This window comes from Agelaius tricolor, unplaced genomic scaffold (genome assembly GCF_023055355.1).
Source record: "Agelaius tricolor isolate 1412-34295 unplaced genomic scaffold, bAgeTri1.0.p SCAF_4, whole genome shotgun sequence".
NCBI lineage: Eukaryota > Metazoa > Chordata > Aves > Passeriformes > Icteridae > Agelaius > Agelaius tricolor.
This window is the reverse complement of record NW_027269264.1, coordinates 24,619,103-24,640,757: the sequence shown is the minus strand read 5'-3', so window position 1 is coordinate 24,640,757 and position 21,655 is coordinate 24,619,103. Positions and strand designations below refer to the sequence as shown.

At 40.9% G+C, this 21,655-nt stretch overlaps 1 protein-coding gene across 1 annotated transcript in view; it reads left to right on the top strand.

Moving 5' to 3' along the window:
• Positions 1-7,180: 7,180 nt before the first annotated feature.
• The window catches only part of FOCAD (focadhesin), a 90,698-nt gene continuing 76,223 nt past the window's right edge, over positions 7,181-21,655 (top strand). Inside the window, exons 1-5 of the mRNA XM_071424926.1 lie at positions 7,181-7,278; positions 11,075-11,177; positions 11,598-11,686; positions 14,613-14,687; positions 17,039-17,193. Of these exons, the coding sequence (XP_071281027.1) occupies positions 11,630-11,686; positions 14,613-14,687; positions 17,039-17,193 (287 nt within the window). The 5' untranslated portion in view covers positions 7,181-7,278; positions 11,075-11,177; positions 11,598-11,629. The remainder of the gene's footprint in view (positions 7,279-11,074; positions 11,178-11,597; positions 11,687-14,612; positions 14,688-17,038; positions 17,194-21,655) is intronic.

Genomic DNA, 21,655 nt, shown 5'->3' with positions numbered 1-21,655 from the left:
AGAAAATACAACGAAGGGTTCATAGGCTGAGATAGGGATAGAGAGAGACTACTCATGAAATATTGTCATGAAGGAAACAGGCTTGAATTAGAGATATTAACTAAATTTATTACTAACAAAATCAATAATGAGAAGTAAAGTAAGACCTTAAAACACCTTATTCCCACTCCTCCCTCTTTCCCAGCTCTACCTCCTTCCCCCCAGCAGCGCATGGAGGCAGGGAATGGGGTTATGGTCAGTTCATCACATGCTGTTTCTCCCACTGCTCAGGAAGGGGACTCCTTCCCCTGCTGCAGTGTGGGGTGTCTCCCACGGGAGACAGTTCTCCATGAACTTCTCCAATGTGAGTCCATCCTATGGGTAAGTCCTCCACAAACTGCTGCAATGTGGGTCACTCTTCTACGGGGTGCAGTCCTTCACGGACAGGCTGCTCCAGCCTGGGTCCCCAGTGGATCACAATTCCTCCCAGGAAATCTGCTCTGGTGTGGGCTCCTCTCTGCCCAGGTCTGCAGGTCCCTGCCAGGAGCCTGCTCCAGCACAGGCCTCCCACGGGGGCCCAGCCTCCTCTCAGGCACCCCCTGCTCAGCTGTGGGTCTCCTCCACAGGCTTTAGGTGGATCTCTGCATCCCTGTGATCCTCCATGGGCTGCAGCTGCTTCACCAAGGTCTGCACCATGGGCTGCAGGGGAATCAGCTCCAGCACCTGCTGGGGCACCTCCTGTCCCTCCTTCTGCACTGACCTTGTGTTTGCAGAGCTGTTTCTCTTCTCTGGCTACAGTTATATCTGCACAACACTTCTATTTTCCTTCTTAAATCTGTTATCACAGAGATGTTACCACCATTTCTGATTGGCCCAATCTTGGTCAGCGGCATGTCCATCTTGGAGCTGGTTGACTTTGGCTCTGCCAAACATGGAGGAAGCTTCCAGGAGCTTCTCACAAGAGCAATCCCTGTAGCCCCCACTACCAAAAACCTGGTCATGCAAACCCAGTATACCACTACTAGTTACCATTAGTTACCATTAAAAGTTGACCATTATCTAATTCAGGAATTTATGCATAAGATGACCACCATGTCTTGGTCATAGAATATTTATGTTATTCTACAGCTTCATTACAAGAGTATCAGAAAGGTGCAAGACTACACTATCTTCACTTTCATTGTGAGAGCCATAAACTAGCTGAATCTTTATTCCCAGTATCACTAGAAAATGAGAATCTGAAATGGCTTAACATTACCTCGGTGAAAAACTTCTAGTGAAAACCAGATTTTTAAATCAGTGATAAGTACTCATATCACCACTGGGTCTTAGCTGTCCTCATCTTTAATGAATCCTTGATTATGCCCTCACTGATTCAGAAAGTAGTTTTACTCCAACTTTATGGATGGCAAATTGAAATAAACAGACTAACTAAATTATTTAACCAGGAAAGAAACAGATAAGGTATGACGGTTGAAAGCAGTTAAACACAGTGAGAAGAAAGTTTTGGCCCTGAAAAAAATAGAAAAAATAAAGAAATAGAAAAAATCATGTAAGCAAAAGTAGTATTCGAGAACAGAGAAACTGAAGTACACACCTAGTTCAACATTTGAGAGAACATTGCAAAGTTTAAGGAATATATTACATATATATTTTCAGACATCTGGCCTTAGGAGCTTGATAGGCACATTTCAGAAATCTAAACAAAAATCATATGAATATGATACCTATGAATATAGCAACTTTCATATATGAGAAAGCTGTAAAGCATGATTGGTCAACGTACAGGAGGCAGCCAATAATCACAGCATAGTGAGGAAGCCAGAAGTAATTTTTATGAAGTCATAGAGGGGAACAAAACAGAATTGAGATGGCTAGACATGTTTTGCCAGCTGCTAGAAGGGGATCAATGAATCTGCAGCCTGTATATTCTGACTTGCCATTCAGGATTCAGATACCCTTCCATATAAGCTCTCTGTGGTCCACTGAATTCAACAGATTTTACTAGTAAGCAGGTATACTTCATTTACACTTCTCCTAATGGTAGGCACCCCTCAATGAACAATGAATTTCCTATCAGAATATTTTTCATCACCATGTGTCATCAATTCCAGACACTTTTACATATATTTACAATTTCCAATAAAAACTTCCCAGCTCTCCAAAAGATACAAATGCAAAAAGCATGCTATCCTGATTTACTGCAATTTCCACCTTTCAATGCTCTGCTGCCTCCCCCATTCTCCATTATTTTTTCCTCAGACAGCATATTTAAACTGACCAAAACTATACATTTTATCCACTTCAGACTGCAAATACATACAAGTATGTGTGTGTGTGTGTGTATGTGTAGAAAATAAATATTATATATATATATAGAGAGAGAGAGAGAGAGAGAGAGAGCAAGAGCAATAGTTTCCCATCACATCATTCATCAATGTTCTGCCCTTGCATCCCCACCTCAAGGAAATCCTTGAGAGACTACGGTAAAAAGGTGCCATGATTCTTATGAAAATGGATGCCAGGAGTCTTGCAAATCTTTCAGGGGAATTCTAGAAAGAGATACAGTCTAGAAAGAGATACATTCGCTGGTCAGGCTCATTGTCTCCAGGCTAAACAACCCCAGCTCCCTCAAGTGCTACTTGTATATTTTGTCCTCCAGACCCTCCAACAGCTTTGCTCTCCTTCTCTGGATACATGCTCGGGCAAAATGTCTGTTCTATAGTGAAGGAGGGGCTCAAAACTGAACACAGGATTCAAGGTCTCACCAGTAAGAGGATGATCACTTCCTTGGTCTTGCTAAAGTCACATCATGACTTGAAAACACACACTGAGTAAATCTAAACAAATTAATAGTCTTGTTAATCTCTGTGACAACAATTGGAATACTCATGTATTTTAGTGACTCCTGAGCAGTCTTCTTGTAGTTTTGTGATATTAGCTAATGTTCATTTAAAGAAAAAAAGTGGAGGCATAAAACAAAAATCTAAATCACATCCTTAACTTCATTACTTAGGTTTTGCTGTGCTGCATCAAGTAAATGAAAGTAGAATGTAGCTTGTTATTTTGCAGACTAGAGAGGTTCAGCTTCTATTACTGGTCCTTGGCTGTTCATAGTGTATCTCATTCATTGTTGTCCATGAGAGTATGAAGATGAACCACCTAAAAAGTTACGTCTGGATTGTTCAAAGGAACAACAGTTACATCTGCCTGCAGTTTCCTTGAAGTGTTCATCACCTGCTCATACTAGTGATGTTTGGCCCCAGTGTACCTTTTCAAAGTTATATTATCCAGCACTGGAAGTGTACTCATGGGCACATAGTGGCAATAAGGTTTGAGTTGTGTACTGTTTCAAAAGTGTTTCCGCCTTGTGTGGGACATAAATTTGTTACAGTGTATTCCACAACAAAAGGGTGACTTCTTTCTAATATTGTAACTGTTGTTGCCACTGATTTAATAAAATCAGATCTAGTTGGACAGAGTAGTATGAAACCAGTCTCTGGTGAGGTCCTAATTTCAGTGTGATCACCCCACTAGGTATTCATTTTCATTCATGAACAAATATATTAAAGGGCTTTGTAGGATCCATGAGCCTGAGAGTGAGAACTGATGCCAAAAATTCTTCTATCTCTTTAAAAACTCTCTGCCACTCAATACAATCCATGGGACACTGAAATAGTTCAAAAGCGCAATTTTCTTTGTCAGAAATATGCCTCAAACTTTCTACATTACCCTTCAGTAAAGCAAGTGCTGTACAGACTGTCAAAAAATGCCATGGGCCTTGCTTGCACTACTACATAGTGACTTTTTATCTATTAATTCCTACAGGATAAAGTTCAGTTTGGCATTTCAAGCCTAATCTTGTGAGTTGCAGAGTTCTCCCTGGCAAGAGTTAAGCAATGTCCACTCTTACTTATCTCAATAGCCCATGAGGATACAAATCAGGGACTTTTTTCTCAGTTCTGCCCTCACACTGGATTTGCATTGAAGTCCATGGAAGCTCTGCAAGGGTGGAGTGATGGCCCTTCATAGCTGACTACTGTTTGGAGCAAAAGCAGCTGCATTGAGAGTTGAATGTATTTTAGATCAGTCTTCTTAGTTATAATGGCTAAAGACTTAGCTGACTAGGCAGGTCCATTTGCTAAAACCGTATTTCATTATCAGGCTCAAGAGATTTAAAATAAATATATTTCAATAGTGGTAGGCTTTGCTGCTACTGATTTCTGCAATATATTCTTAACTGGAACTTTTTGTTATTTCTCTGCTTCATGATTAAAGCCAGAATTGCTTTCTGGTTTGGATAAAATTCCATGTAAGAAATGAGATATGCAGATTAGGCCATTATCAGTGCTATTACTGTATGATTTTCATTTGCATACTAACCTTCAGTGGGAGACCTTCAACACATTACAAATGCTGCCAAGAGAACCTTCTGGTATTTCTTGGAGAGCATTACCATGCATAACCCTCATGGGGGGTTATATAAAGGGGGGAGCATTACCATGCATAACCCTCATGGGGGGTTATATACAAGGACTCCTGTCTAGTGTTTTTCCTGGAAGAAAATTCACAAGCCAGAGAAGAGGGCAGGTTTCACAGATTTGCTGACACTTTCAAGGACTCTTGTCACACAAACTGGAGGGTGGTAGTCCTATTTGGTAGCCCAATACAAGCTAGCTGAATTCTATTTTTATTAGTTTTTATATAACAGATAGACCATATTAAGACCAGCAGAAATTGTGTTGGAGACACCTCCCAAAGGTGTCAAATTTCTTTCAAAAGGGAAAACTGATTTCAAAAATTTTCTAGGGAAAACATTTTTCTGCATAATCTGCAGCAGATATGAACTGCTCTGAATCAAACCCAGTTTTAATTTTGACACTGATGCTATCTTCAGAATCTCCAAGTATTTCTCCTACTTTAATGGAAGACCTTGAAAGCTGGGGATACCACTTCAAGCCACTACAGGAAACATATCTTGGTTTCACAGCCAGGCTCTATAAGCCTTGCAAGTTGAAAGGCAATCAAAAGCAATATCTGTAAATTTAAGTATGTCCTTTAAGAGATATCTTCTGCTCTTTTCCTGCTTCTGAGATATCAGCAAAAAAAAATAGGTAATTAAAACAGATTGAGACCATAGGAAAGTAAATGGTTTCACGAAGATGAGATGGGTTCCTTTTGTCTCAAGACAGAGCTGAGTCTCTGGAGCTACCAAGACCCCTCGGTGAGAGCATTCCAGTTACATACAGTGCTCTCATGCCTCAATGTCCTTAGATGACCTGCATGAAACTCAGGGCTTAGAAACAGTGCTAGCAATTATACATCACAGTCAAGTAATCCATAGAAGGGATTTGATGCTCCTAATATTTTCACACCAAGCATGAAACCTCTGGTGAGCTGCCTGTCAAAGCAAGATGCTTCACAGTATCAACACACATCAATGGTCTGCACCAAAATAAATTACTACATGCTCCTTTATCTCAGGAGATCTCATTGCAGTTCGCATCAAATTGAAAGCTATTTTGGCTAATGCTCATTTGGGCAGTAGCAGCTTAGAACTGTACTGGGAACTACAGCTCCCATGTCTAGGGCGTAACACGGAGCTAACACACAGCTGGAGAAGTTTCCCTGGATGGCATGCTACTGAGATACACTTCACCTGTCAGGCAAGCTCTGCAACCCGGAATTATAAAATGAAAACTTCTGTACATGCAGTCAAAAATGCCATGGGCCTTGCTTGCACTACTACAAAGAGACTTTTTATCTATTAATTCCTTACAGGATAAAGTTCAGTTTGGCATTTCAAGCCTAATCTTGTGAGTTGCAGAGTTCTCCCTGGCAAGAGTTAAGCAATTTCCACTCTTATTCATCTCAATAGCCAGTGAGCATACAAATCAGGGACATTTTTCTCTGTTCTGCCCTCACACTGGATCTGCATCAAAGTGCACGAATGCTCTGCATGGGTGGAGTGATGGCCCTTCATAGCTGACTACTAATCACAAAATATCAACAATAGTGAGATGTTCTTAGATTAAGCAGAAAGCATGGAATGGGCAGAGAAGACTGAACAATCCCTTTGGATTCATGTCACCACCTTTGGTGACCTAGAGATGGACTGAAATACATCCTTGTGAAAGCTCCTACAGGTCCTTTTTCCTCATTTTATGACACTTCAGCAGCAGGCAGACATGGGAGCCCATCTTAGCCCGAGTGTACTGAGCCAAAAGCCATGTCACAAATACTTGTATGTGCTGCTTGAAAACGGCTGCTGCAGAGAGGTCACAGATAAAGCCAGCAGTCCACATGTTCTCTGGGATATGATTCATCTTCCCTTTGTATTGTACACCTGTAGCTCAAGTGAGTCACTTCTGGGCTTTTAGTGCCTCTTGGAAGTGGGAGTGTATGTGTTTCCACCAATTCAGTGTAGGCAGTGGCAGGGCTATTTGGGTACCAGCAGCTTTAGCTGCTGAAACTGAAAACAATATATTCCTGATGTTTTTAAATGAAAAGACTGAAGAAATATTAGACAGACTTATCTACATTTACTTTTGTTTCTCATTTGTCATCTTTCTACTACTTTCAGCTCAAACCAACTCAGAGAAGGTAACCTTGAGAGAAAATAATCTAACCTTAGAGAATAGCATAACCATTTTCAAACAAATTCCTTTCAAAATATTTCTGAATTTTTATGAAAATATTTTTCACTGGGAGGCATTCTTATGTTATATGTGCCTTGCAGAAGGTGTGTGTTGCTTTGATGTTAGGGAACAGAAGCACTGTTTTGTATTAAACTAACAACCTTAACTGAGAATACACACACAGATGTGTGGTTCCCAGTTAGTAGCAGGGCAGTTACCGAAATACATCAGAACTGGGTCCAAACTCTTCTTTTGTCTCTGAGAGAGCTGCACTCTCGATGTTTTCAGAGGTGTTTTCCAACCTAAGTGATTCTGTGATTACGTGGCAACCTGCAGCAACTAGAACACCATTTATTCTTCACGTCCATGGTCTTCCTGATGTTCCTGCACTCGCTGATGACTGCCTGCCAGAGCATTTAGAGGCTGACACACTCACTCCGCAGTACTTCCGAAGGCGATGAAGGCCCCTGTATCACCGCGGACCCCACGTCCGTCCCCGCGCCCTCGCCAGCGCGGACCCCGCGGCCCGGCCAGCGCCGCCTCTCGGCCCCGCCGCGCCTGCGCCTGCCGCCGCGCATGCGCGCTGTGCGCGGCCGGTTGCGGGCGGCGGCGCGGCCGTGGCGGAGGCGCAGCGAGCCTGGCCCAGCCCGGCCCGGCCGAGGTGAGGGGCCCCGGGGAGCGCGGGGCGGGCGGCGGGAGCGATCCGCGGCGTCAGGACGGCAGTGAAGTAAAGGCAGCTGCTGCTACTTCCCTGTGAGAGGGGGTGTTGTTTGTATACGGTTTTGTTTAAAACAGGTCGCTCTGAGACGTTTGACTTTGTCGCACGCAAGCGGTGAGGGTGTGTGCAGGTGTTCTCACTCCTGGCTGGGTAGGAACACCAGTTTGAATCGAGAATCCTTAAAAAGGAGCCAAAGGCTCTCAGACCACTGGCGAGAAATGTGGTCTCAGTGCTCCCTGCACTCAGTTTCTTTTATGTAGCCTAATTTACAAAGTTTCTTTTGGAGAACTGGACCAGATCCGAAAGTGTAATGCAGTGACAGCCTCTCTGTGGTTCACTTGAATTAGCAATGCTTTTCCATCTTAGCATTAGAATGCTTTATTAGATTTGTGTTGCAAGGATATGGTAGCAGAAGGGTTACAGGGGTGGCCTCTGGGAGAAGCTGCCAAAACCTTTCCTCACATCTGACGCAGCCAATGCCAGAGGGCTCCAAATGGACCAGCCACTGGCCAGGGCCAAACCCATCAATTATCCTCAGGGATAACAAATTTAAGAAGGTGAAAAACTGCTACACAACAGCAGCCCAAGGAGAGAAGTGAGAACATGAGAGAAACAGCCCTGCAGACACCAAGGTGCAGAAGGCGGGAGACGAGATGCTCCGGGTGCTGGAGCAGAGATTGCTCTGCAGCCCATGGTGAAGCCCATGGAAGTCTGTGGTGAAGCAGGTGTCCACCTGCAGCCAGTGGAGAACTCCGTGCTAGACTGGTTGGATGCCCAAAGGAGGCTGTGATGCCATGGAGAGGAGACCATGCTGGCTTCTGAGAGGACCAGTGGGACCATGGAGACAGGAACCCATGCTGAAATAGGTTTTCTGGCGAGACTTAGGATCCACACTTGAGCAGTTTGTTCCTGATCAACTGTACGCCATAGAAGGGACCCACGCTGGAGCAGTTAATGAAGAACTGCAGACTGTGGTTGGGATCCCATGCTGGAGCTGGGAAAAGTGTGACTGTGACCTCATTTTCTGACCCCCTACTCCAGTTAGGGGAAAGAGGTAGAGAAGTTGGTAGTGAGTGAAGTTCACCCCAGAAGAAAGGAAAGGTGGGGGGAATGTGTTTCTAAATCTTTTTGTATTTCTTACTATTCTACTCAGTTTTCTTTGGTAAAAATAAATTTCCTTGGCTTGAGGCAGTTTTCCCTATAACAGTAATTGCTGAGTGATCTTCCTGTCATTATGTCATAATCCCTTAATCATATTTTTGCCCCTTTTCCAGTTGAGGGGCAGTGATAGAACAAAATTGTGGCTATCTTGCAGTAAGTCAAGCTTAAGGCTACACAGATGCTTATCACTTACATTGACTAAGTTGGGTAAGCAAGCCAAGGTCCCTTTCCAATACCTTGTTTTTTCTTTCTTTTAATCTTGCGTGTCCCTGTGGATGGTTTTGGGGTGGATGGTTTTTTATATGTGTGGTTAATGGTGTATCATAGAATGTCCTGAGGTGGAAGAGACCCACAATTATAGAATCGTGGAGGCTGGAAAAGATGTCCAAAAGATGATCAAGTCCAGCATTTAACTGAAAACCACAATTTCAGCTAAACTATAGCCCAAAGTGCCACATCCAATCATTTCTTGAATACTTCCAGGGGTGGTGACTCCACCACTTCCATCCTTGTGGGTTTTCAGGACTCCACTGGATTTGGTAGAGAAGAAGATTCAGACCAGTTTTGATAAGAGGATTGGACTAGATGAGCTCTGGAAATCTTTGTTCTAAAACTGTCTGATTCAATGATTCTTACTAGGAGTAACACACATGGGTATGGATTTACCAAGGAAAAATTATGCCTGACCCACGTGATTGCCTTTAATAAATAATAATTGGATTTGCAGTCGAGTGGAGGAGTAGGTGTCATTTACCTCCTCTTGAACAAGACTTTCAACACTATCTCCCACCCTGTTCCTGTATCAAAGATAGGATGTGTTTCTGCTGTTGGGGCTGCCCTCTGCATGGACTAGAGGAACAGGTGATGGAAACCTGAGGAATTTCAGCAATGACAAATGTCCTGTCTTGGCCTACCACTTGTGGATGGGCTGGGGAGCAGTTCTGTGGGGCAGCCATAGGCCCTGGCAGGCATTGCTCTAGGATGTGTGGCAGAACTCTGATAGGGTGAGATTTGTCCGCCCCCGCTCAGCGCACCTTAGATCTCATATTGACATGTCTGGTTCTGGATCCTTGTGTAGGCAGAGATAGGGACTGAATTCAGCAGAGATCATGGAGATAATGGGGCTGAGCTCCTTTCCCTGTGAGGAGATGCTGCGGTTTCTAGGACTGTGCAGCTGGGAGGAGGCACAGCTGAACAGTGGTAGCCAGTAGCAGTCCTGGCACCAGTGGGAGGGGATGAAAAGGCATAGCCAGGCTCTTCACAGGAGTTCATGGAAAAAGAGCTAAAGCCTAGTAATGGAGAGAACGCTTTTGTTGATCAGGAGAGCTCAGTAAAGTGGTGCCTTCCCCAGTCTTGGGAGGTTTTTAAAGCCAAACTGAAGCAAAGTCTTGAACAACCTAGTCTGACTACATGTCTGAACTTCCTTTGAATGGGAGGTTGAACAAAAAGCATCTTTAGGTCTCTGCCAGCCTTGATTATCCATGTATCCTTTAAATTTTATGGACATTCCGTATGGATACACAGTTACCTTTGCTTAGGGTGAATGCTGAAGACTGAGGAACAGTTTAGGTAGTGTTTCATTTAATTTCATTGATATGGCTGTTGCATTGTAATTATCCTGTGGATATTTAGTTTAGATTGATAGAAATTTAGGATTTGTGCCTGATGCAAGGGCAACAGATTTCTTGTCTACTCGGAATAGCTGATTTGTGCTTACATTGAAAGTATGTTCTGTGCTTGTAATGATAGTCTGTAGCAGTTTTTCCTTTTAATGTGGGTAAAAAAATAGTTACCTGATGAGAGATACAATATAATTCTAGTGTGTTCATGTCAAAACTGTCCAGGAAGGAACCTTGCCTCATTTTGCTGCTTATTGGGTAGAACTGAGGGGGCTTAGGTTTATATATACAGATGGCTGATACATCTAGATCCACTGGAGTTATTAGCCATGCTCAACAGATCCAGGTACATCTGGAATTGTTTGCTGTAGAAATATTTTTTTTTTAAAGCAAGATATCAGCTCTAGTTTAATGAGTGTTCATTTATTATATGGACCACCTATTGTCTCAAAATGCCATAACATCTATTCTAAAACTATACATACCATACCAGTATCAGTGTTGTTTTTTTCTCCTGCACTTTCAGACATGTAATCCACAAGTGTATGGGAATACCTCACTGCTTAACTGTGAGGAATTTGTGTTCACTGATCTATTAATGTAGCTATTATTTTTGAGTTTTTCTGCCACAAATGGTGGTTTTTGTGGCACATGCAGCATTGCTTGTATCCAGGCTTTAATTCTATCTTTTTTTTTTTTTAAGTGGCAAGATTCTGAATGTATGACACTGATAGCATGTCTTGAAATTTGAGTATTTTCCATGTATTTGTTTCCTCAGTGCTTATTGCAAAGGATTACACTTAGGTTTTCAACAAGTACTAGCTTTTTTGGTTTTTTGAGGAAGCCATTCCAAGGGACTGGAGGTGAGTTTACAGTAAACTTAAATGTTTGAGAATTTGCAGTGGCCATCAGTTTCATTGGTGTGCAGTAAACTGACTTCTGATTCCTCTTTAATGTAGGTTCATATGTGCTTGAGAGAACCTGCATATTCCAGCTTACAGGGAAGGTTTTCACTTCAAGTGTTCCAGCCCCTAACTACAATTACCATTTGTTGTCTCACAGGTTGGTCTTCTGTTTGTTTTACTTCTGCTTTTGCATGAAATGATGGAAAGTTTGTGGATAATTTTCATTTTAAATCATATTTGTGAGACTGTGAACATTCCTTTTGAGCTGTCTCATTTTCAATTCAATGAAATATACTTAAAATACTCCCAAGAATACATGCTCCTAGAGTACACATATGCTGTGCCATATGGAATGGTATATTTGTCGCAGCTTTAAGAAATGCCTGTAACCCATTCTTTGTGCAGGACCAATGACTATTCACCATTTCTTGAGTTCAAGCCCAAAAGACAAAGAAAATACTTTAATGCTTGCATCTGTTGTTAAATACAACATAAATATGGGGGGGATGGAGAGGGTGTAAAAAATAGTATGCTGTCCTTCCTAGTCCTAAGTATATTTTTTTAATCTCTCTTGCAGAGTGAAATTTAGTGTCATATGACAGAGCCAGAATGTTGGATGACATCAAGAAGCGATTTGAATTTCCTAATGCAGTTGTTCAGTCACAGGTAATTTTTGGAAAGCATTAAGACAAATCAAGTTGTTTGTGGAAATGTTTGTTCCAACAGCTGCTGCTTATCTGCCTATCTGGGTTTTTTTTTCAAGGTCAGAAAACCAGAGAAACAGACTATTCCTAAATCACAATAAAATCCTAATTGCCCTCTCTGTGTAATTGAAACACAGGCCATAATTGCTCATCACTTTAAAGTCTCTTCAGGAAAATCAGAAACTTTCCATGACTGGAAGGTTGGAGTGTGGCCAAGTGGTTTTTAGTGACCTTGTGATCTCAAGACGCCAGAAATTACCAGATGCTGTGTGTGGGGCTGAAATACTTTGTAATGTTTCATAGAACTGCTCTGTTTCTTCCTTGGTGGTGAAAACTGATGAATTACTGCAGTCTTGTCTGTCATCAAGGGATAAGTATATGCAGCTCAGCTCAACCCCCTTTATTTTCTGATCCACGCATTTGTTCCTTGTCATTTTCACCTGGAATTAAATGTACAAAAAGTGTTTATCACAGTATGTTTAATGGACAGGAAAAAGTAATAGCAGTAATAGCCTCTGGTTCTTTACTTGGTAACATAAATGTTCTCTACTTTGGTAATTTCTCATTTCAGTATTAACAATGTATCTCTTTGGCTGTAAGTTCATTGCTAATTTCCCTGTTTTCTTCCTCTCCTGTTTTGTATTTAGGATTAAATATGTACCCATTTGTTTGGTGAAATAAGTTAATCAGAATGCGGTCTGTGCAACCTGGTGCCTCTCTTGCCTCTTCATTTCAGTCAGTTCACTTTGGTTTAACAGTAATTAGGTTTGAAAGAGACATCCAAGTCTACTTGTCATCAGCTTGGCATTTGGGAGAGAAAGCCATGTTCCTGAAAGCGGGAGTTCATCTAAGGTCTAGCAAATAGTCTTGCACTGCAGATGAGTTTATACCATTAGCCTTGATGAGTAGGACTCAGCATCTCCGAAGCAGTCAATTTTTCTTTAGTGCAGAATGTCCCTGTAGTACACTGTTGTATTGCTTAAATGTCTTGGCTCATTATTGCAGCTGCAAATCATTAAGGTCTGCTAATGTGCTTTGGTCGATTTTGTCCTGTTCTTTGGCTGTTTTGATAGTTTCCACTTCTGTGGAAACTATCAAAACAGGGTATTCTGACCCTGGAAAGCATTCTGTAATCTTCAAAGTACAATCAGGTCAGGATTCAACTTCATGAGATGTCTTCTCTTTCTGGGATATCTGCTCTGCATCTACACTGATCAGAAAAGTGAGGAACTTGAACACAGATTTGTAGGTCATGAAGTTTTACTATTTAATCAAGTTCTAGAAATGCAGGGAGCTAATCTGCATTTTGACTTTTCTGTATAGCTAGGTCACTGCAAAAGCCAAGTTTCTATTAATAAGCCCCTTTTCCTGTGTAACAGGAGTGTCTTAAGGATGTAGGTGTGAATTAACTTCTGAAGGTCCTTTTAAGCAGGAAAAAGATGTTGTCTTCCCTTGTAAGCACACTGAAAGACATCTGATCTGCCTGGGGAGCACACTGTTGCTCTTGTGATGGGTTCATTGTAACCAGAGATAAATGGTTACTTTGACTTGGTCCCATTTTCTCCTTCTGTTTCCTCAAGAGTAAGATTTCCAAATAACCTGTCTTTTTAAGTCAAATGTGCATTTCCTTACTTGTGAAAAGCATAGTCCTTGTAGTCTAGGAGTGCGTCAGGTGCTGTCTTTGCAAGAAATATAAGCTCTTATTTAGGTTTGTTATTACAGGTTAGCAACTAGTGCATGACTGTAGTGGAAATAAATCTTGAAAGGAGAAGGAACCTTGAAACACTGAAAACAGTCTGTTCCTTTCTTTTTGTATACTAACAAAAATGAAATACTAATTTTTATTTTTATTCTTTGCTGGCCTAGTTTGCTTTTTCCAAAAGTAATGATCTGTCTGTCATTAGCAGAGAAGAGTAGATTCAGCAGCTGTTCTGGGCGCATTGATAGTCTGAAACATTTTTGTGCTGTTACTATGAAAACATGTCTTTCTGTCTTTCACAAAAATGGGTTTTTTGTGTAAGAGTATAAAAAATTATGAAACAAGACAGAGTAAGACATTACAAATGAGTCAGAAAACAAAAGCCTAGGTTGAAACACCTGACGCCTTTGAGGGTATTTCAGTTCACATTTAGATTTTGAAAGACAGTTTGAGGAAATCAGACTTCTACTAAAATAGAATGAGGAACTTAATCTTTACCTCAAAAGAATAAACCTGGGCTGTTTTGGGGAACTGAAACTTTTTGGTTTGAAGACCTTGACTGTTTAAAGCTTGTTAATGATTACTACCGTGGAATAGCTTAATGAGGAATAATGCTAATGTCAAATGCCCTGTTTAAAGTAAATGAAATATTTCTGGCAGGAGCTGTGATAAAGGGATATGCAAAGTGCTTAAGGCAAAACTTGTGGTGCAAAAATTTGGGCAAGTTGCTTAGGTGTGCAGTGTTCTGCTTCTTCTCTTGCTTCTGCTTCCCTATATAGTACAGGATTTATTAACTACTAGTGCTTTTAAGGACATGGAGATCTGTGCAGCAGTGGAGGTATAAAGTTTATTGAAGTTGCTGCATCAAAATATCTGGATTTCCTAAATACCTATGTGCCTGTAAAAAGAGGCCTTTGGACTTAGTGGAGCCCTGTGGAAGTTTGTTTTGTGCCTCAGCAAAACAGTAAACGTGAGTATATCAACATTATGGAAATTTTTGACCCTAAACATATTTCATCTTCAATATCCATAAGGTTGGTATTTCAATCATAATGAAATGATCATATACAACAGCATTATAAATACTTCTTAGTGGAGAACTTAAAAATCTTGCATGTGCTTTTTATTTCTTTTAATTTTATTTCTTTTAATGCATCTTTGTGTGTTTTTTGTTTCTTTTTCTCTTTAGGCAGTGGGCCATCTGATTGCTGCAGTACTGAAAGAAAAAGGTTCTTCGAAGAAGATCAGACAGGCTTCTGACCAGGTCTGTGGCATTTTTTCACTTTCATCTCCTCTTTCATCATTATGTGATTATTCTATGTGTTTTTCCTAGGTTTTCCCATTTTTCATTGTGTAATTTTAATACAATTCTAGAAGTTAAATAAGGTTGTTATCAATATGTATCTGGGCATACAGAAACAGTTAAACTCTGACATCAGAAGAGCAGTTTTACTGCCATTACAAGACTTAATCGCAGAAGCCTTAATCCTATATCTAGCTATGAATACCTATATCTAGCTATGTCCAGTTTAAGAGAGTTTAATTTAGTTATGTTACTGAGATGAAGTATGGAGACTGAGACATTGTCTCTTGAGTTGAAAATTTGTTTACATTGCTATAAAAATTTCTAGTATGGCTTTTTATATATCTGCATTGGTGTTATATTTCAAATCAGGTAACTAGACCTTGTATTTCTTCAGGAGGGAGCAGGATGTAAAGGCATACTTAGCGTTTGCATATCAAATGAGTCAAGTTCACTTAAGTGCATGTCTTGTTAACAGAGAGGTATATGAAATGTTGGCAAATTCAAGTGTCACATTTCCCACAGCAAATGGGAAAGGTGTTAGCGCGAATTTTTTCCTCTGGTTTTTCTCCCAAAAAGCTGACATGTCTAGAAATGAACAGAAGTTGATCTGTGGATTTTTATTCCATGGTCTGGGGACTTCACTCTAACATACCCAGACCTGGAAAGCGCTAAGTTTTGATGTGAGAGAGTATTGGAGGTGTGTAGTTTATCTAACAGAAGCTCTTTCACAGTCATGATCATAATCAAGTTCCCAAATTATGTTCTAGTTTTGAGCTACAAGCTGATATTTTCCCCTTAATGCTTGCTTATGTGAAGGTATTAGACTGAAATATAGCAACACATTCTAATATGCTAGGAGGCAGAAGATTGTGCTGGTTAGACATTGCAGACTCTCTTTATACTCAAGAGCATTTTGCACTGTTGGTTGTTTTAAAACCTTCCTTGTTCTCCACTTGAAAGTCACGAAGTCAGCAAACTAATCTGTGAATACTAATTTACCATGGAAACCAGCAGCAGTTTTGATGGTTACTGCCAAATCTTCATGCTTACTAGCAAATAGAACTTTATCTGTTTAGTAAAGGCGATTTACCTTTGGATAGCCCTCTGTAAGCCTGTCCTTAGCTGTCCGTGCTACACCTTGGTGTAGACACAGCTTGTCATGACAGTTTCGGAGTTGTCTCCAATTGCATCTGTCGGGTTCGGCTGTCTGTCTCTGCCCCGACACGGGTAGAGTGGTTCTTGGGTGGCATGCGATTCAAAGGACGAGTCTGGACTCTTCAGCTTTTCGATCTTCAGGTTGTTTATTATTTCTTATCTACAAAATTTTCTGTCTGCCCAACAGAGGTCTGATCTGCAAGCAGTCACAGGCACTCTCTGACCACCCACAGGGCGGTCATGTCTTTTTATACTAAAACCTACGTATACAATATTTACCTTTATTTCCCAATGTTTTTCACCCATGTTAGCAAGTGCACCTTCACCATAAACCAATCCCCAAGTGCCAACATCATCACAGGAGATGGAGGACAAGAAGAAGAAAGAAGAAGGACGAGACACGCCCTGATCCCTCCATCTTGTCTCCATAACCCCCTTGTACCAAAAACCTTAAAGTTTATATCTCACCCTCTAAATGTGTCTGTTTTACACCTTTTACTCTAAAGTGATTCTCTTGTCCTCAAACTCTTGTTACTTCTGTGGATGGATCAAAATCAAGCCACCAAACACTCTTGGCAACATTCCAGGATTTTCGAGACCCCCAAGGGTTCTCCTGGCATCTCTGGACATCAGGAACGATGTGCTGAGATCCCACATGCATCCTTATTTTTTAAATCAGGAAACTGATGATAACCTGCCTGTGGGTGTCCTATCCCTGGATGTGTTCAAGGTCAGGTTGGATGGGAACCTGGGCAACCTGACAGTGATGGCATCCATTTCCATGTCCCAGATTTGGAACTAGATAGTCTTTAGGGTCATTTCCAGCACAATCCATTCCATGATTCTATCTGCATAGGAACAGCTGAAAAATTCATCTGCATTACCTTTTTGACAGAGACAGTAAATGTTATGCCCTACCATGGGGAATAACATTTACCTATCAGAGGGCAAGAAAGTGGGATCTGTCCCCACTTTTCCTGACTTTTCTTTGACTTTTTGTCCTGGCCTTCTCAGGAATAGAATCTGTACCCCAGCTGCCTCTTGTGCTCTCTAAGGCTTCAGGAGAAGCGATTGAGCTGTTTTTTATTTCAAAGTGTGTTTGAGATGAACAAAGATAAATCAGTCTGATACTTGTCCCATGCTTTTGCCTTCAGACTCCTGCTCTGAACCTGCTTTGGGAGAAGTGCTGCAGTGAGAATGTTGCCTTGCGAACAGCCTGCTGTGAGGGCTTGGTGGCACTTGTGGTGGAGAAACATGCTGAGCTTGACTACGTTCTTCATGGAGCTCTCAACCTAATTCCCTCGGCAAGGTAGTGTTTATTGCTTAATTTTTGTCAGCTGGTTATCAGTCATTGCTTTTCCCTTAAAAGTACAGAGGAAGAAGAAAAGTTCTGTGTCAATATCTTCAGACACACCATGGTATTAAGGACTGCTGCTGCCCTGCCACTCTGCTGAAGGATGTTGCTTTTACCTTTGCTATGTGACAGTGTGGGTCTGACATAAAAACTCTTAGAGTATTCTATGGATGTAAGCTGATATTATTAGTAGTTCAGGCTAGTGCTCTAAACTTTGAACTGTGGAACCTCAGAAGTCAATGAATTGCTTAGTTTTGTTGCCCCTACCATAGAAAGGGGAAAGAAAATGACAGCAACTTCCATTATGAGGGAGTGTGTTGTGGTTTAACCTCAGGCAGCAGCAAGCCTCACACAGCTGCTCACTCACTTTCCCAGCAGTAGGATTAGGGAGAGGGTAAAAAATGGAAAACTTGTGGGTTGAAATAAGGAAAATTTAAGAGGGAGAGTGAAAACTGTGCACACAAGCAAACCAAAACAAGAAATTAATTCACTGCTTCCCATGGGCAAGCAGGTATTCAGCCATCTCCAGGAGAGCAGGGCCCCATCACACATAATGGTGACTTGGGAAAATAAATGCCATCATTCCAAACACCCCCTCTTCTTTCCCTCAATTTTATATACTGAGCATGATGTCATATGGTCTGTAATGTCTCCTTGGTCAGTTGGGATCACCATCTTGGCTCTGTCTTCTCCCAGCCTGCCAAGCACCCCCAACTTCCTCCCCTGTGTGGCAGCATGAAAAGCAGAAAAGGCTGTGTGTAAGCCCTACTCAGCAATAACAAAAACATCTCTATATAATCAACCTGTGTTCAGCACAAATCTAAAACCATAGCCCCATACCAGCCCCTGTGAAGAGAATTAACCCTATCCCAGCCAAAATCAGCACAGAGGGAAATAACTTCATCAGTCTGTCAAAAAAACTGATTGCTCAAATAAAGTCACCATAAGAATGTGCATTGAGATTAGGAGTGCTGCAGTCTGTTTCCTTGTTCGCTGAGGAGGAAATCACTACTTCGAAGCTATTTCCTCCTACACAATTCTGGAAATGGAATGCTTACATCTTGTAGTAGTCTTTTGACCTAGACTGCCTGTCCAACATACTGAGAAAATGTATTTGTGAGGCAAAGAGGCACTGTATATAACATTTAGGAATAGGAAGTCAAATTGATGATTGGGGAGAAATTTCCAACCTTGGGGAGACTGGGGAGAAATTTATCGACCTTATTAAGTTCCCTTTTGACTGGTAAGTGGATTTCTGCACCAGTTGTGTAATTCTCTTGCTAGAGACTGGTAGAGTTGTTTTTAGCCAAACTACCTATTTAGAGCTATGTATATGTTATGCTGGTAGACTCAGCACAGAGGCTGCAAGAGCCATGCTATTCAAGACATGTTCTTCATCGCTTCTCACCTTCACATAATCAGTTTTATGCTAAGGTTTCTCATATTCAGTCTGAGCCAAATGTAAACTTTTTCTAACCTTGGGACTTGCTTGTTTACAGCTAGGGTCTTGCTGTGCTGATGCTAATTCTGTGCTGGGTTTGCTGTAAATAACCAGTTTCCTAGAAGAAGGTTTGTAAATACATTTTTATAGTATGGGTAATCTCTGCAAACCACTGTCCTCCAAATGATGTTTTGGGGCATTTTAGGGTTAAGGGAGGATTCTACATAAGTATAACAAATAAGTAAAAGTACCTGTGATAAGACTGTGACAATCTGAGTCCTGTGGCATAAGGTGGAGTAAAAATTTTATTAGCCGTGATGCCATCATGATTTTTTGCCTTTTCTTTTTATGTACCTTTTATGTATTCTCAGTATACTTAGCATACATAGTTGAAATTCTTTGTTATGATATCTTAGCTTAAGTCCTGGTATTCTGCTAGGCCAGAAAACCAAACATGCTAAAGGCCTCACAGCTTGGGGCCGGAAAGTCTCTCGTTATCTTGAAAAAACAAGGCCCTTTCCAGAACATATTCTGTAAACTAGGCTCAAGCCCATCTTGGGGAGAATACTTTAGAATAGGGAGATGTCATACCATTCATTTCAGCTCCTCATTGGGGAACCTTTGTCAAATATGCTAATTTGCAAGGTCTACGAAATTGTACACATGATATACTCTGTGTGTGCATTTTGGTGTATTCCACCTTGATTAATTGTTGCACCTAAGGATACTTATTAAATGCCAAGATAAAAACCCTTTTATGCCTTAATCTGGTTCATAATTCTAGGACCAGGGAAAGGGCAGCAGCTGTGACTTGCAGACTAAGAAATTTGAATTTGCTGTTCAGCTGAGGGTTTGCTACAGTATCAATGGTTTATAAGGTTATGAAATATTAATGCAGCTTTGTACTGCAGAAAATAAAAAGTGTAAAATGGGATATTTAGAATTAAGTTAACCTTATAAACAAATTCAGAGTTACATATTGCAGGGACTACAATCTGCCCCACTTCTACACTGTTTGAAACTTCTTAATTTTTTTTCATGTGTGAAACCAACACATGACTGATTGCTATACTAAGTGCTGGCAAATTATGTAGTAACCTTTTATGTATTTTTGGCTTCTTTCCCACTGCCACCCCCTCCTCCCCAAGCTGCTACAAATGAAACCACATACACTATGGATTGCAAAGCAGCATTTATGTTGCCTAACCACAGAAGTCTGTGGTTTAAAACGTCTGTAGCCTCAGGACCTCATTAAACTGACAATTTTAAATTGACTCTTTTCAGTGCTAGTACTTTCTTTTGCCTTGCTTTAGAATTCAAGTCTGCAGTCCATCATTCTGTCCCCTGCCAAATTTTCATCTGTGTGGCTTTGCAGTGCTTGGTACACAGTGTTGCTAAAACAAAAACTAGCAGCCCGTGGCAAATAACAGAAATTCATTTGCAGCCACTGAGCACTATCAATGCTGAATGGAGTTAGGTGTATATTTTGTTGGTAAAGACTACTCACATTGTGTTATTGCTTCTCTTCTTTACAGTGAATTTTGCAGGGGCTAAGTACACCTGCTGGGTTATATTTTGTCAGGTCTATCAAATTATTCACATTAGAAAAGACATTTTGTTTTGGCAGAGATGAAGATGCCATGTTTATCTGAGTTAACTTGTGTGGTTCACAGTACCTTCTCATTGTATGTATCATTGTACTGTAACTGGCTCTTAAGTGTTTCCTTTGATGCCCTAAGAGTTTAAGCTTCATGGAACATCATATTTACATGCATGTTTGTGTGTTTATGCATACAGAGAAAATATGTTTACATACATCAATACATACATGTGTATTTTCATGTGTTTTTAGGATTGGTTTTCAGCATTCTGTTTAGATGATGGTGGGAAAGCATTGCCTGTGTTCAGTAATGAACAAGGATAAATAATCAATCTACTGAAAATCCTGTGGAACAATTAATTATTGTAATCTTAAAGACCCTGTCAGAAGGATTTCTGTGTAGCATGTTTTCAGAATGTTTTTATTACTGAGCATCCATGCCTGTAGGAGATGGGAAATGGGATGGAAATCCTTGCAATACGACATGCCTTTGTGTTGCCTCTGTTCAGGAGGTGAGTGCAAAGCCTAAAGGATCTCTTCTCTCCCCATTTCCTGCTTGGGAAATAGGACCAGGGGAATACTGAAGTTTCAGAATGGGAAAGATGGTTTTCTTACCAAGTATTTTATGGTTCATTTTTTTTCTCCTTGGTGCAGTTACCCAATTGAAGCTGGGAAATGAACTTGCAAACTCCCATTTCACTAGCTTTTTCTAGCAGTGAAGAATTTAAAAGGTTTTTCTCTCTCTCCCTCCCCTACATCCATCCAAAAATCTCCTTCCTCCTCTGTGTTTTAGGTTGACTATATTGGGATTTAGAAGACTGTGGCACATCTTCCTGTTAGTTGCTCTGCAGCAGAGTTTTGCCAAACCTCAATGTCTTCTTGTATTGTCAGATTTCAGTATTTTGAGAGCCAGGTGTCACAACAGCCAGTCATTTTAAAGATTACAGGCACATCTTATAATTGCTCACTTTTGAAAGAGAGAGAGAAATACAAGCATATTCTATCACTTTTGATCTGGGTCAATACTTTCCAGCACAGAAGAGAGAATATAGTACTTTGCCTTTATCTAAACTATAAAAGTAAGCGTTTAATGGTGGGGAGATCCACTGTGGGACTCTCTAGATGTTCCCTGGCATGCCATACTACCTTATAGAAATGAGTCTGTCTGCAGGTGGTGACAAGTTTGGTAAAGGTTTTACGGTTAAAAGTGCTGTTTGCCTTGTATTCCCATTCTTGTAATATATGGTAGAAGCAACCTGTCAAAAGCTTTAATTGATGGGTGAATATTCTCTTTGCTGTTTTGCTCATTATGTGAACAGAAAATAAAGACACATAAATGCACGACTTGCCCAGAACAATGTGGGAATATGTTGAGA